Raw genomic sequence first — 16457 nt, 5'->3', positions numbered from 1 at the left:
GATACTGGCTTTTTCTCTGGCATTAACTGAAAGGAACTTCCCCAAGGACTAAATTGAAAGCCGTATTTTCAATTATGGACTAAAGGCTGATTCTTTTCCAAACCAAGATGGTGGACTGAAAGAATCCCAGAAGTATGTGGATGTGATGTTACCTTGCTGATGCAGCTTCCCAAGTCAAAATATTTACTTAAAACTTTGTCTTCCTCCAAAGCAGGAATTTCTAAAATTTTAGAAGCAGCTTTCCTTATAAAAGCCTTTACACTTTTCAGGTCTTTTAATTTTAAAAAGCTTGTGAATTTTCTTCTAGGTGATTAAAACCCACTTCAAGTTAAATACAGTTGCCCTGATCTTGTCAAAAATGATGGTGCTTTCCTAGAGCTTAATTTACTATACAGAGTTAAAAAGCAGTTGGATTTTTAAAAATTGATTTGTACTGCCATCTAGCGATACATATCACTGCGAATTTCAACACCCTAGAGTGTATTTTGGTAGGTCTGCTGGGTTACCCTTAAAAACATTGTAGAATAGAGGATTTACGCTTACAAATAGAAAATGAACTAGCTCCTCTACGCAACATACAAGGCCCCCTCATATACTCCACAGGCTGAGAGAAAAATGTTAACGTGGACATAGAAGGGGGCTCCCAAAAGAGGTCCCCTTAAACCACAGAGGCTTCTTACATTAACTTTTTTACTTGTATCTTTGATTTTTACTGTAATTATCCCACATAAGCTGTTTATTTCTCCTAGGTAAATAAATTCAATCCTGGATAACTAATTTAATGGTCACTCTATTTGGAAAAATAGAAATGCATACAGGTTAAACACACGGGAGCTACCATGATTTTGTCTGGCTTCAAATCCTAGCTCAGAACTTGCAATCTGGGTGCCCTTGGAGAGTTATGAAAAACCCCCATGCCTCAGTTTCCTAATCTATAAAAGAGGGAAAATAATCAAATCTACCTCACAGAGTCATTCAAGAGACACTATACTCAGTGCAGAAACTAGCACAAAGTAAATGCTCAGTGGAAACACAAGGTACCATTATATTGGTAGATCACAGGCATAGCCTAATTTGCATAGCCCCTCAGAACGCAGAGATAGAACAGCCCCCGTCCCATTCCATTAGTGCATAGATATTTGGATACAACAAAGATCCAAAGTCAGATCACTGGACACTAGAATTACTATACGATCCAGCAATTTTAGGTAAATACCTAAAATAATTGAAAATAGAGACTCAGACAGATTTTATGCGCCAATACTCATCACACTATTATTCATTATAGCCAAAAGGTGGAAATAACCTAAATATTCATCAGCAAATGCATGGATAAACAGAATGAGATATACACATCAATGGAATACTATTCAGCCTTAAAAAGGAATGAAATTCTGATGCACGATGCAATGTGGATGACCTCAGAAACATTATGCTAAGTGGAATAAGTCAGACACAAAAGGATAAATTGTCTGATTCCACAATATATGAGTTACCTAGAATAATGAAATTCACAGAGACAAGTGGTTACCAGGGGCTGGAGGAAGGGGACAAAGGGGAGTTATTTTTTAATAGATACAGAGTTTCAGTTTGGGATGATGAAAAAGCTCTGGATGTGAAATAGTGATGATGGTCTCACAACAATAAGAATGTACTTAATGCCACAGAATTTTACACTTAAAATGGTTAAAATGGACTGTGGAAAACAGTATGGAGGTTTCTCAAAAAACTAAAAATAGAACTACCACATGATCCAGCAATTCTGCTCCTGGGTATATAGCTGAAAACAAAAACAAAAACACTAATTTGAAAAGATAAATGTGCCCCAATGTTCATAGCAGCATTATTTATAATTGCCAAATATGGAAGCAACCTAAGAGTCCATCAACAGATGGATGGATAAAGATGTGGTATATGTATATACAATGGAAAAATAGCCATAAAATAGAATGAAATGTTCCATTTGCAGCAATATGGATGGACTTGGAGGGCATTATGCTAAGTGAAATACATCAGAGAAAGACAGATACTGTATCATATCATTTATATGTACAATATAAAAAAATACAACAAACTAGTAAATATATGAAAAAGGAAGCAGACTCACAGATCTAGAGAACAAACTAGTGGTTACCAGCGGGGAGAGGGAAGGGGGAGGGGCAAGTTAAGGGTGGGGAGTAAGAGGTACAAACAATTATGTACAAAATAAGCTACAAGGATATATAGTACAACAGAGGGAATGTAGCCAACTTTGTATAATAACTATAAATAGAGTGTAACTTTTAAAATTATGAATCACTATATTGTACACCTGTAACACATAATATTGTACATCAACTACACTTCAATTTTTAAAAAGATTTTTTTAAAAAGAAGAAACAGATAAACCAGGCTGGAATAGGCAGTGTGCTGGAAGATATTGAGAAAGTGGTTCTTGAATTAGCCTCAAGACTAAGCCAGCTTTTTTTTTTTAATGCATCTTTATTGGAGTGTAATTGCTTTGCAATGTTATGTTAGTTTCTGCTGTACAACAAAGTGAATCAGCTATATTTATACATACATCCCCATATCCCCTCCCTCTTGAGCCTCCGTCCCACCCTCCCCATCCCACCCCTCTAGGTCATCACAAAGCACTAAGCTGATCTCCCTGTGCCATGCAGCAGCTTCCCACTGTTTTACATTTGGTAGTGTACATATGTCAGTGCTACTCTCTCACTACGTCCCAGCCTCCCCTTCCCAACCTGTGTCCTCAAGTCCGATCTGGGAGGAGAGAGGAGGGATCATGTGGGAGGATCCAGCCTGTTCTGAGCATGTGGGGGAATTGGAAAGACAACCTTGACATCTTATTGCCACAGAGACTCTGCCACCAATAATGATTCCATTCTGTTAAATAAGAAATAATAGAACAAACAATAATAATGGCTAACCATAGGTACTGCTAAAGACTTTGTGTTTATTACCTTGTGTACCCTCACCATATCATCATGAGGTAGAACTGTAGTTATCAATCCATTCTCCAGAGGACAAAACTGAAGCTCAGAGAATTTAAATAAATTGCCCAAGACCATGTAGCTAGAAAACAGCAAAGCTCCAGACCCTGGGCTCTTCACTGCTGAATGAAACTTCCACTGGTTAATGAATGACACCGTTTTCACTCTACTTAATATTTTCCCACCACCTAGACAACCGAACAGAAAGGTAAACTAATCTTAAATTAGCTCCAGTTAATATTAAATCAATAAAGCATTATCTGAATTAGTCTCAAAGGAATAATTCTTAACCTTTGGGGGTCAGGGTCCCCTCTGAACATCTGACAATTAAAGCCCCTCATCCAGAAAGATGTGCCTATACACACAAATCCAAAGTTTGCATAGAATTTCAGGGATTCCCCGAAGCCCGGGAGAAGCCCTAAGTTAACACTTCTTGACCTCACACTCCCAGAACCAAACAGAAGCCCCTCCAAGTGCGAACGATGGGGGCGTCACACCCGGTCCCAGCGTCCCCCCATTAGCACAGATCATCCAGGGTGCTGGGATAGCTGCTCTGCCTACACACATAATCAAATCATAAACTCCCTTCAACCATATTTGTTGCACTGAATAAGCATTTGAGTTCCTGGCGAGCCCCACGGTCTGGGAATGCTGAGGCTTTCGTTCTGCCTGGGTGGAGGGGGGCAGGCTGTGGGTGGGCCTCCTGGAGGAAGGCTGTGTGGCCAGACGCTGCTGCTGCTGCCGCCCCACGTACTGTCGGGTGCCGCTGGCCACCGGGGTGGTCAGAAGCCGCTTCCACCCTAGAGGCCAGGAAAAAACACAAACAGCATTAACCTAACGCCCACCCTGGAACAGTCCTGCCCCATGTGTACTGGAGGAGGTCAAAAGCATAATCAATAGTTTCCTCTCCCCTCACTCTGAGTCTAGGAGCAGTGTTTTTCTCCTAATTTTCTTCTATGCAAGGAACAAAACACAGACAATATGGGATAATGTTTTAAAAAAATATGTTTAGGAGACAGATGTAGGTTTAAATCCTAGCTTCACCACTTACTCAGGCAAATTACTCAGTATCTCTGAATCTCTGATTTCTTTTTATTTATTTGCTTCCTTCCTTCCTTCCTTGGCTGCCCCGGGTCTTGTGGCACGTGGGATCTTTGTTGCAGCATACAGGATCTTTAGTTGCAGTATGTGGGATCTTTAGTTGTGACATGCAGGATCTTTTCGTTGCAGCATGTGGGATCTTGTTGTGGCATGTGGGATCTGGTTCCCTGACCAGGGCTCCAACCCAGACCTCCTACATTGGGAGCTTGGAGTCTCAGCCACTGGACCACCAGGGAAGTCCCTGAACCTCTGATTTCTGTTTTAGAGAATGTGGACATGAATGTTCATATTACAAAATTATTGTAAGGATTAAATAAGACAATACACTCATGTTCCTGGCACATAATAAGTACTTAATAAGTAGCTACTAAAACCACACCTCATGGTATTTATATTTCTGCCTATCAAGTTTCTACTGAGATTAATAGCCCAGTTAGGTGGGTGTGTTTAAGTCCTTGAATATCAAGAGCTATTCTGATCTCAAGGAAATCTAAAAGAGCGTAAACCCTAAACCTGATAGTTCAGAAGCCATAACTGCTTTCTTAGATTTCTCCTGATTCCTGGAACAGAGCTTGGTGAATAACTCAATGGTGGCAATTACATGTGGGCCAGGAGTTACTCTGGGAGAGCCAGGATCACCTTAAGAAATTAAGTAGAGGGCTTCCCAGGTGGCACAGTGGTTAAGAATCCACCTGCCAATGCAGGGGACGCAGGTTTGATCCCTGGCCTGGGAAGATCCCACAAGCTGCAGAGCAACTAAGCCCCTGTGCCACAACTACTGAGCCCATGTGCCGCAACTACTGAAGCCCGTATGCCTAGAGCCCATGTTCCACAACAAGAGAAGCCAACACAATGAGAATCCTGCACACTGCAATGAAGAGTAGCCCCCGCTTGCCACAACTAGAGAAAGCCCGTGCCCAGCAACGAAGACCCAATACAGCCAAAAATAAAATTAATTAATAAACAATAAAAATAAATCTTAAAAAAAAAGAAATTAAGTGGAGCAGATGTCCTGTTCACTGTCAGAAGACAAGGTCAGTGTTAAATCATAGCATCCTTGAAGAGCACAAGGTGTGGGGACTTACCTAGTGGCGCAGTGGTTAAGAATCCACCTGCCAATGCAGGGGACACAGGGTCGCTCCCTGGCCTGGGAAGATCCCACATGCTGTGGAGCAACTAAGCCCATGAACCACAATGACTGAAGTTCTTGCACCTAGAGCCCTTGCTTTGCCACAAGAGAAGCCACCAAAATGAGAAGCCCACGCGGGCAAAGGAGAGTAGCCCTGCTCGCCGCAACTAGTGCAAAAACGAAGACCCAATGCAGCCAATAAATTAATTAACAAATTAATTAATTTAAAAAAAAAGAATACACTGTGGGGGAGAGGCTTGATCTTCAGAAGTTTTCTGCAATCCTCTGGTTCCCTGAAAGGAGTTGTCTCTAAAGCACCTTTGGGCAAGCTCTTCATTTCTTAGCTTGGACATAAGGAAAGACCTTTGGGAAATCAGGTGGATTTAAAATTTATTTATATCCTAAATCTTTAAAGCAAACAACAAAAAAAAAGAATTTGAGTTTACAATGAAAGACACACAATAGCCTTAAGGACTTAACAAAATAGAACTCAGGACTGAGGGAAAAAAGGAGAAGCAGATGAGATAACTCTAAAATGTACCATAGTTGTACATTTCACTCTGCATTTCTTGAACAAAAAGAGAAACCGTACATTTCATAGCTCTCATCAGAAAAAAATAAAATGCCATTTGTAGGGAGAGACACACCTCTTTCCTGGTACTAAAATCTGATGAGAATTTCTCATACAGAAGACCGTACATAAGGAGCTGGAGTCAATGCACGGTACTGTCCTCAACAACTGTTTTATAGTAAGTAAACGGTTTTCATGTAGCTATTTATTATAATGACCTGAAGTGAAACACTATTTCAAGGGAGATTATCAAACAACACCAGGATGTGGGACATTCCAGTGTGGCACAGTGTCTTCAAAAAGTCAATATCATGAAAAGAAAAGGGGGTAGGGGGAGTTTAAGATGAAAAGAGACAAGATACTGAAGATAACCATTTCATGAATCTTGGTTGGTGAAGAAAATAATTGTAAGACGTTTTGGTGGTAGTCTAAGAATCATGAATGTGGACTGATTATATATTAAATGATATAGAGAATGATTTTTGGATATGATAAAGGTATGGTGGATATGTAAAAGAATGTCTTTTATTTATCATTTATTTTTAGAGGTGCATCCTGAAATATTTAAAGGTAACTTTGAAATGGTCCCTATATACGTACACACACACACACACACACACGCGCGTGCGCGCACACACACTCACGCTATTTGACAAAATGTTAACCAGTATTGAATTTAGTGACAGATACATGGATCAATATATATTCTACTATGTGTTTGAATACTTTTACAATAAGAAGTGAGAAAAAAGAAGACACAAGGAGAAATCTTAGAGGAGCACGTACCCTACATGTGCCAGAGAGAAAAGCCTGAAGACTACCCTGGTGTAGTACACCAGGCTGGGAGGAATGAACTTGCTATGGACTGAATTATGTCTCCCCCGCCAAGTTCATTATGTTGAAGTCTTAACCCCCAAAACCTCAGAATGTAAACATATTTGGAGATGGGCTCTAAAATGAGATCATTCAGAAGGGTCCTAATCTAATATGACTGGAATCTTTATAAGGATTTGGACACAGACACACACAGGGAAGATGATGTGAAGACGCAGGGATAAGACAGTTGTCTACCAGCCAATGAGAGAGGCCTGGAACTGATCCCGCAGAAGGAACCAACCCTGTTGGCACCTTGATCTGGAACCTCTAGCCTCCACAACTGTGAGCAAATAAATTCCTGTTGTTTAAGCCACTGAGTCTGTGGTACTGGGTTAAGGCAGCGCTAGCAAACTAATAGATTTGCCACCAAAGCCCAGGGAGCTTTTCCCGTATCCCCACCCAGCTCTTTCGCGTGACACTGCAGTCTAGACACTGCAGAATCCACTCTGGGCAGAGCAGGACGGCAAGGCTCATCAGAAGGTCGTCGCCCTGAGCAGGCTGGTGGCACGCACACCGTCCCCACCCCAGAGACTGCGCATCTGAGCAGCTGCAGTCCAAGTCTGACGTGTGTTGGTCCTTCACCTTTCTGGGTTTTCTGTCTTAAAAGTTGAGAAGCTGTGTGTGTGTGTGTGTGTGTACATATGCATACGTGTATTGGGGAAGAGGGAATCTAGCTTTTAAAGCCCCATAGCTAATATTTATTTATTCTAATGAGTCATTAATACTTAACGTTTAGAAGTACAACTGATATTCAGGTGGTGTACTGCCATACTTGACTGTGAAAATATTTAAGTAACTTCACACTTGTGGATAAATAGCATTACCCTCCTCGTCACCCCAGCTCCTCCCTGGAGACTCCCCACAATCCGGCAGCAAACATGAGTTAATGCTTGGCACCAGAAGGTGCTCCAGAACCTGCTCCAGCAGTCTTGCCCTCCCTCCACCTGGTAGGAACAGCTGTCTCCGCCCGTACTGCGCCCGTACTGGTTGTTACATGTGTTTCCAGTCCATCTCTGCTTCGAGTGCTCCCAGCTCCCAGCGCTGTCCTCTAAATTCTTTACGATGTGTTATTTCACAAGTCTGAAGCATATACTATTAATCTTTCTCTTTACATGTGAAGAAACGAAGGCTCAGAGAAATTAAATAAGAAACTCAGGCAGAAACACAGGCAGAGTTCACAACCACTACTCTTTATTTTCTGGCTGTTCCCCCTGGAATTGGTATGCCGGAATTCTTTTCTCCTTAGAAGAAAAAGCAGAGCCGTCAAGAAGTTCAGAGGCTGCAGCCCGGAGTCCTGGGGAGTCTGGGTGTTCTTGGGGCTCCTCTTTTCTCCACGTCAGATCTCCCCAGATGAAAACACTGACAGAGGTGCTGGGTCATCGTAAAAACTCACGAAGAACAAGCCGTCCTGCAATCAAACAGCTTCTAAAGCTGCACAGCGGTTGTGGGCTCTCCTCACTGCAGGCACTACGGAGACAGAAGCGGACACGTCACCTGCAGCTGTGGTGCCCACTGGGGGGCAAGGCGGGGCTGAACAGGTGGGTATGACCCACTTTAACCTTTCAAAGCAGTGGCAAAAGTCTGCACAGCTGTCTGAGGAACACCTGGACATTCTTTGGGCCCTGAGAGTTTTGCTGCAGGAACCTTGCACTCAAGTCCCTGACAGTGACCTGCCCACTTATTGGATACTCACTCGAGCCTTCCAGTCGTGCAGTACAGGGAAGCCCACCTCCTTTCACCCTGGCCCAGACCCCTGATTTCCTGGTGACCGTCTAACTTTGTTTCTGCCTTTCCCGTGGCACTTAACCCCAGTGTGACCTAAAGACTCTATAACCCTAAAAACAAGTCCTGCTAACCAGCTGGCCTGGGTACAATAGCACTCAGAAAGCAAAGTCATGGGACTGAAACCAGAAGAACACCTATTCATGGGAGAAGCAGCTGGCAGCTGGAAGACAGAAGGAGAGAAAAAGAAAGCCCAGTCGTTACCTCCTGCAGGACTCGATTCACTGGGGATTTCAGAGTAAGCGCCAGTCCGCCTGCCTGAGACACCCTCCCTCTTCTAATGAAGGCAATGATGCCTATCAATCAGAGCCCCGCACATGCCCACATCCTCCCCAGCAGGGCTCAGGAGAGCTGACGGGAGCTTTGAGATGGAAAGCAGTGCGGAGAGGCCGTGGGGAGGACCACAGCTGCCCTGGGCGGTCAAGGGATGGGCTTCATATAAGGCTACTCTCCAATTAAGCACCGATGAAATATATCTGAGGGCATAGGTTAAATAATTTTAAATAATTGATAAGTTATTGTATTCATGTAAAAATTTCGCAAATAGTATATTTTCATTGAAGAAAAAAAAGAAGAGAGAAAAGTCACCCATAATACAACGAGGACATAACTACTTTCAACATTTAGTTCATATATGCTTTTCACAAAAAAACTAGATACTACGGTATATATCCTCAGCAATAGATCATAAACATCTTTCCACATCAGTACAACCACTTCTACCACTCCCTCTTAAGGGTTGCAGCGTGTTTTATTACATGGATAAAAGGTAATGGTTTAAGCCAATCCCCTACTGCAGTGCCTTTGAATCGTTTCTGATGGAATTTAAATTCTTTTATGAAGTGGTAGACACTGAGACCAGACGGGGTGATATCCCAGCCTTTTGTAGTTCTCAACCCCATCGTCCGCACCAACTTCACTGCTTGGCATTTTGTACACTGTGTTCCCTTACACTCAACCTTACAATGTTTCCAGGTGTTTTTCTGCCTGAGCCCCATCCAGAAACAGGTGTGGTAGGGGCCCAGCCTCATCTCTTACTTGGGCTTCCCCCTCTCGGCCCTCAGAGATAACAGATCACAGCTGAAGCAAAAAAGGTGGCATCAGCTAGATCTCATCTCCAGCATCTTTATTTTATTAGCAGACAATGATTTCTCAGCTACACTGTTGGCATCTCCCAGGCCACACTAGGGTCTCTGCCTGATTAGGCCAGGAGCCCTGTGACTGGCTAGCAGGGGTTGTAACTCTCCCACAATAGGAGAGGGCTGGGATGGGGTAGGGACGAAGAGATACCAAGTAGGGAACACACACACACACACACACACACACACACACACACACACACACACACAGGCATTCTCCAGAGCCTACACACATAGGAGAAACTTTCATAAGGAGCCAAAAGTTATATCCTATGCATTTTAGAGGGACAAAAGCCAGGACTGAGAGACTGAATTTAAGTGTCTGTTTTGCCCCGAAAGGGGGACACCAGTGTCAGAGGCGTTCTGCAGGTGCTGAGCCAGCTTTGGGCTGATGCTGTCAGTTATCTGTTTTACACCACTGCAGTCTCTTCAGGTCTCCTTGATATTGCTTGAACGTCTTTCCCTTTTCTCATTTCCTCATTGTGATGTCAAGAACACCCTTGAGAAAACAGAGTACCTTTAAATGATTAAGATACAACTTCTGAGGAAAAAAGAAACGAGGTGGGGTCAGGGGAGGCCACTCCTGCTTTCGGCAATTGAAGGGAGGTGGGAGGAGGGAGAGCCTCCCCCCTCTGGCAGGGCGTGTCTGGACAGAACAGGACAGCCACACCCCGACTTCCACTTCCGTGTTTCCTGCTCTTGATGGTACCCACCCTCTCTAAACTGCCCAGACTTGAAAAGCCAAAGCTTTTCTTTGTCTTCTCTCTCTTTTTCTCCTACACCTAAGTGTCAAGTTCTGTGGGCTCTTTCTTCCCACTTCCTCACTCCCATCCCTTTCTTTGCATTTCCACAGCAACTGCCCTAACTCAGGCCTTTCCCAAGTCTCCTACAAGTCCTCACCTTCCCTACTCCACAGTCTTAACCCCCCAGCCCATTCTTACCGACCAGATCCACGTCCCTAATTAGTGACTTGCGTTATGTTGTGCTCCTGTAAAACTCCCCATGATTCCCATGGCCTGGCGAGAAAAGCCCACCACGACTAGGATTTGTCCAGCTCTGTTCTCAACCGCACTGCTTCTGTCCACTTCTACACAATCCAGTCTTCCCTGGAAGGCCCACCTTTCCCTGGAATTCCACCCCTGGAATGCCCAGCCTTTCTCATCTTTGCCTTTGGAATCAGAATGACCCTTGGAAGCGAATCTCCATGAACCTTTCACTTATCTCTGAACCGCAAGAAAGTACTCCCTCTTCTTTGGCTTTGCTCTCTGTACCTTTCTCTGCCCTGTATTTTATTATCTGGGTAATGTCTTATCTCTCCTATTGGATTACATTTCCTAAAGGGCAGGGGCTGAGTTCTGTTGGTCATTGTATTGCCTGCAGCCCCAGGGAAATCTGAGTTTATGTGAGCTGGTTTGGTAATTACGGGTAATTATCCTGGCAGCTCTGTCGGATACACTACAGGCTTGAAGACATGGTCACTGGCCCTGGAAAGCTCAGAGGCTCACCCACCTCCTGGATTCCCAGGCATGAGGGCAGATGCCTACACTTGCCAAAGGAGCATAGGCTGGTGTTAGAGATTGAATTGTGTCCCCTACACACACACAAACACACACATACACACACATACAATTCACATGTTTAAATCCTGACCCCTAGTATCTTGGAATGTGACTTTATTTGGAGATAAGGTCTTTACCAAGGAAGACAAGTTAAATGAGGTTCTTAGGGTGGATCCCAATCCAGTTTGACTGGGGTCCTTATAAAAAGAGGTCATGTGGACTCCGAGACAGACAAGCATAGAGCAAAGAATGGTATAAAGACACAGAAAGACCATCATCCCTAAGCCAAGGAACTCTGGAGGCCACCAGAAACCAGGCCAGAGGCCTGGAACAGGCCCTTCCCTCAGCCCTCAGAAGGAACCAATCCTTCCCTACCTTGATCTCTGACTTCTAGCCTCCAGAGTGTGAGAAAATAATTTTCCTTTATGACAAACCACCCAGTCTGTGGTGCTTTGCTGGGGCAGCCCCAGCGAACAAATACAGCTGGATTCCTGAGAAACCTGAGGAGGGCAGAGCCGAGTCATGGAGACGCTCTGGGCAGGAACGCGGTGAGCCCCCAGCACCAACAGCCTGTGCCAGCAGCTGAGCTGAGGGTGAGGGCCCGCGGCGGGCCTGCCTGACGCAGCTCTTTGAGGAGGGTCCTACTGCTGTACGTGAGCAGAGGCGCGCGGCATTAGGGATGGGGGCCGGAGAGCCCGCTGAAGGGCAGACTGTCCTTCCAGGCGCCAGATGCTCCCAGCCGAACTCTTTTAAAATGGAAGGGCATCATAAGCTCTGCAGAGACTCAGCGCTCTGCCCTGGAAACCCCTCCCTGATTACCACCTTCCACTGGGGTTCCTGGTGCCTCCCTCCTCCTCGGCAGGGGGCTGGGGACGTGGACGGGGCTCTTCTCCTGACTCAAAGGGGCGTTTCTTGAACAATCCGTACCCAAAATATGCCCCGCCCCCACGCTGGGGAGCCCCACCAGACACACTCATTGTATTAGGATTGGTTGGATATTATTAGATTGACTGAGTAGAGGGGTTCCCCATTAGCAGACAGGAAAACTAAGGCGTGATGAGCCTCACATTCAGGCTGGCTGCTGGCAGGAAACAGATGCCAGAGCTTCCGTGCCCCTGGAGTCAGTCCCATAACCTCCCACAGGGAAGGCAGTAGGCAGGGAAAAGTGAGAGCCAAAGCAAGGAGCTCAGAAGGAAGCACGTGTCTGGGACCCAGGGCCGTGGGACAGGTATTCCACTATACATAGCGGACTCTGAGGCACCAAGCCCTTGCTCTGAGCCCTCTAAGCCTGTGCTGCCCAGTACAGGAGCCACTGGCCACACGTGGTTGCTGGACACTTGAGACGTGGCTAGTCCTCCAAACAGATATATGGTTAGAGGGAAATGCACACTGGACTTGGAAGACTTAGTGTGAAGATATGAATATAAAATATTAATATTTTAAAAATACTGATTACATGTTAAATGGATATTGTGTTTATATGTGATGTTAAATAGATTATATTACTGAAATTAATTTCACTTATTTCTTTTTGCCTTTTAAAATATGGTGACTAGAAAAGTTTATAAATTACATGGGAGTTTTGCGTTTATATTTCTCTTGGAAGGAACTGTTGAAAACATATCACCATGCCTAATCTTTAGCACAACCCAGTGGAGTGCTGCTATCCTCAGGTCCCTTTTACAGAGATAACGCTCAAGCCCTGAGAGGTTAAGAAACTTGTCCAAAGACACACAGCCAGTAAGAAGAGAGAAAAAAAAAAGAAACAAACCAAGGGAGTGCAAGAGTGGCAGCAGAATGATGAGTATGGCTTGACCTAGGACAGCGGCAGGGAGATAGGGAAAATGAGCAGGTGGAGATCCCTTCTTAGGTAGAAATTCTCGTGGCCATGGGTTGTGTGTGAAGAGCAATGATGAGGAGGAAAGGATGGCTCTGGGTGCCTGGCCTGAGGCGTAGGGACCTTTGGGTCACAGGGCCTGAGTGACACAGGGAAGGAGCCGAGGATGCAATGTTCAATCCCCACCTTTCTGTTTACTGACTGTCTTATCCAGAAGTTATGTCACCTCTCAGGACTCAATTTCCGCAGCTGGGAAACAGGAATAATAGAACCTCTCATAACAGACTTGTCATGAAAAAGAAACAGGAAGATGTATACAGAAGTGCTGCATACGTGTTTGTTGGTTAATTGTTTAAAAAGAGAGAGTTTTCAGGAATCTGAAACACTCCTGTCCTCCCTCTCGTCATTTCCCAGGCTGCTCAATCAATGATTGTCTTCCGGGCCACTTCCCTTGGGAAGCACATCAAAGAGAGCACCAGTGGAATGGCTTCTCTCTCCCAGGGAGGCTGCCTAACTAGAGTCACAGCCCCTTCTCACCCGAGGAGCAGGGCCAGGGCCACAAAGCCGAACAAACTCTCACAGTGTCAGGTCAGCCCTGGCCAGAGATCCAAGAGGTGGGGCCCTTCTGGGCTTCTCTCCCCACTACACGAAGGTCAGGATTTCTGCACAAGCCCACAGATGCTCAGCCACATACTTTTGAGGCAGGCTCAGCCTCCTCTCAGAGACTGTCTTCAGTGTGCCAGGACAGAACCCTTCCATCCTGTCCAATGCCACGATGTTCTATGAGAATGGCACCCCCTGGAGTTGTGCAGCAAAACCTCTGTGAATCAAAGCCAATTGCTGGCTGCCTCCTCTTAGTCCTACAAAGCCCAGGCAGATCTGAGAAACAGGTGAAGGGTGTTTTAAGAGCTCTCTCTGTCCCTTCTGTACTCCCAGGCAGGAATCTGCCCTGAGTCATGCTCTTCCTTACATACTGCAGTTGCACATGGAAGGCGATCTGAACTGAATGAGGGGCCCTTCCACCATCCTGCCCTGGCCTCAGTCCTGACCTTGGTACACTAAGTTGACGTTCCTATCTGTCACTCCCATTAGATTGAGCAGGGTAGATCCTACTCTAGTCTGGTGTGCAGTGTTTAGTAAATGCTCGTTAAATTAATGAATGAATAAGTCCATCTCTGCTAAGATCTCTACCAGTAATTGTTTCCCACAGAGATGGTTGTATTATAATGGCAGATTCTTTAAAACCAAGACAACTTCAAGAGCCAAAGGACTGACCACTCTACTGATGGTATACCCACCATGAACTTAGGGAAAAAGAGCCTTTTCAATACTTCTCAGATGATACCAAGGAGGCAACATTCTACTGCTAACACTTGCCCCAGCCTCCCTGTGAAAGGTTTCAGGTTGGCTGGACAAAGCCCTTGGACAGCGATTTCCAGCTGTATTCCCTGGCAAAATTCTCTGTAACAAGGCTGACTTTTCTCACATCTCCACCCAGCTTCAAAATCCAGGCCTGGGACATCAGGGCCACACTTTCCACACCTTCTGAAGGACCCTCATCTCCCGATTAATGGTCATGGGGCTTTTCCACATCCCCTATTTCTGACTGTTTGTGAACAACATCATTACTCATCTGGGTGGAGTTTAGGGTGAGATGATTAAGGCACTCGCCTCAGGTGTAAAATTTAAGGGGGCACCAAAAAACTCAGTAAATGAGATAAACAATATTTGAATATAATCATTTTAAAAAACCAAAACTAATGCAAAATAATCTATGATGAACAAATTATGAAAAAAAATTTAAAGATTACATTAAATAGTATTTATCTCGATTACTGAGTTTCTTGGCACCCCCTTAAATAGTGTGCTGAGATGAGTACCTCGCTGAGCTCAGTCAGGCTCGTTTCAGTCCCTCAAGAATGGAGTGTACTAACCTCAGCTCCTGTCTCTAACTGCTGCTGGCTTTAGCACAGACTTTAACTTGTGAGAACCGGCTTGAAGGAGATGGGTAGGGCGGTGACTGGTCTGGGGCCACCTCTTTCAGAAAGCCAGGCAAACAGATAGGCAGGGGGCCAAGTCTATTGTTCCAAAGTTTCCACAGGCCTTGAATGGCCCGGGCGCTCTGCGGTCTGGTGATCAGAGGTGTAAAGGTTTCTGAACAATTCTAGGCCTTTGATATGGTTGCCAACACCCACATTTTTCATTCTGGGAGCCATGCCACAGAGGGCCACAGCCCCCCTCCCCCACCTAAGTGAGGAAGTGTCTGCTGGTGGCGGGTGGGGACAGGTCCTATGAGGGCAAGGGTCAGAAGGACAGAGGAGCCTTTCTTATCCTGGCTGCCCATTCTTTTCCCTCTAGTACACACTCACCTCCTCACCCTTTTGCACTTTCAAAACCTATACTTGTCTTATTCCTCTGTCTCCCTTGACCATAGCAAACACACATCTCTGTTCCTCCCTAAGGAGGAGCTGTCCCAGCACTTCCCAGTATGTAAAGATTTCCCTTGCGCGGGTTCAGAACTTGGCACTGGCTCTGTCTTTATGTCCTGACCCCACTGCAGTTTCTTTTTTCAAAAAATGCAAGACAATGAGCTATCTTATTATGGAAGCAGGGAGACGCAATCTCAGGTTCCTCTAATGATGCCCTTAGAACTCTCTTCTGAAGAACTGGGGCATCAGATGCATCCACAAAGGTCTTTTGGGAAGGCACCGTATGGGGATGGACCCCCAGAAGAGGAGGTATCTGTGCTAATTTGACTTCTGTTTTGGAGGAACGCAGGTGAAGGAGAGGTAGTTTCCACTAGGCAAAATGTTTTTGCCACTTCCTGTTCTTTGCTATTTTGCTTTCTTCCGGTGTTAAACCACCGGAGTTTCAGAACCAGATGAAGACCTGCCACATGGCCTCTATCTCCCAGAATCTGGTGACTCAACTAGATTTCACGATGCCAGATCAAAGGACAAGCTTTTGCAATAGCAGAACTCACTGTCCTGAATCAGGCTCTTAAGAGTAAGCCTGGATCTTTTGAGGTTTTTCTTCCTAACGCTGACCTGATGAGATATGCATTTTTTTTCTGGGAAAGGGTCTGTGTATTTCTCCTTCAGCCCCCCACAACTCCTTAGGAATGAGTAGGGGGTTTCTTTCGCCATCATCCGGCCCTTGTGAGAAAGCGAGGAAACGCAGCCGCGCTGCTGGGCCTGGGGGAGCCCCTTCACCGGCAGCCGGGCAGCAGATCAGGCTCTCAGAACCGGAAGTGTGGGCGTGTGTTGTGTTGCTGCGCAACCAAAGGCAACCAAGCAGCAAACCTCAGAAGGCAGAGCCCGTTACGGAGGGGGAGTTTCAAGCACCTCGTGTCCCCCAGCGACTGGGTCCAGCTCGATCAAGGGAAAAGTCAGCATCCAAAAGTCCTCAGTGACGCAGAGGAAGTCGGGGGAAACAGTCAGTGGCTAGTCAGCATGACTCACAGTCTGAACGGT

General features: G+C 45.4%; 1 protein-coding gene across 1 annotated transcript in view; it reads right to left on the bottom strand.

The window, feature by feature from the left end:
• Positions 1 to 7897: 7897 nt before the first annotated feature.
• Positions 7898 to 16457, bottom strand: part of LOC130851680 (homeobox protein Hox-C13-like) — a 58427-nt gene continuing 49867 nt past the window's right edge. Inside the window, exon 2 of the mRNA XM_057732346.1 lies at positions 7898 to 8134. Within this exon, the coding sequence (XP_057588329.1) occupies positions 8123 to 8134 (12 nt within the window). The 3' untranslated portion in view covers positions 7898 to 8122. The remainder of the gene's footprint in view (positions 8135 to 16457) is intronic.

Source organism: Hippopotamus amphibius, chromosome 4 (assembly GCF_030028045.1).
Source record: "Hippopotamus amphibius kiboko isolate mHipAmp2 chromosome 4, mHipAmp2.hap2, whole genome shotgun sequence".
Lineage (NCBI taxonomy): Eukaryota > Metazoa > Chordata > Mammalia > Artiodactyla > Hippopotamidae > Hippopotamus > Hippopotamus amphibius.
The sequence above is the reverse complement of the archived record's forward strand: the minus strand, read 5'-3'. Positions and strand labels throughout refer to the sequence as shown.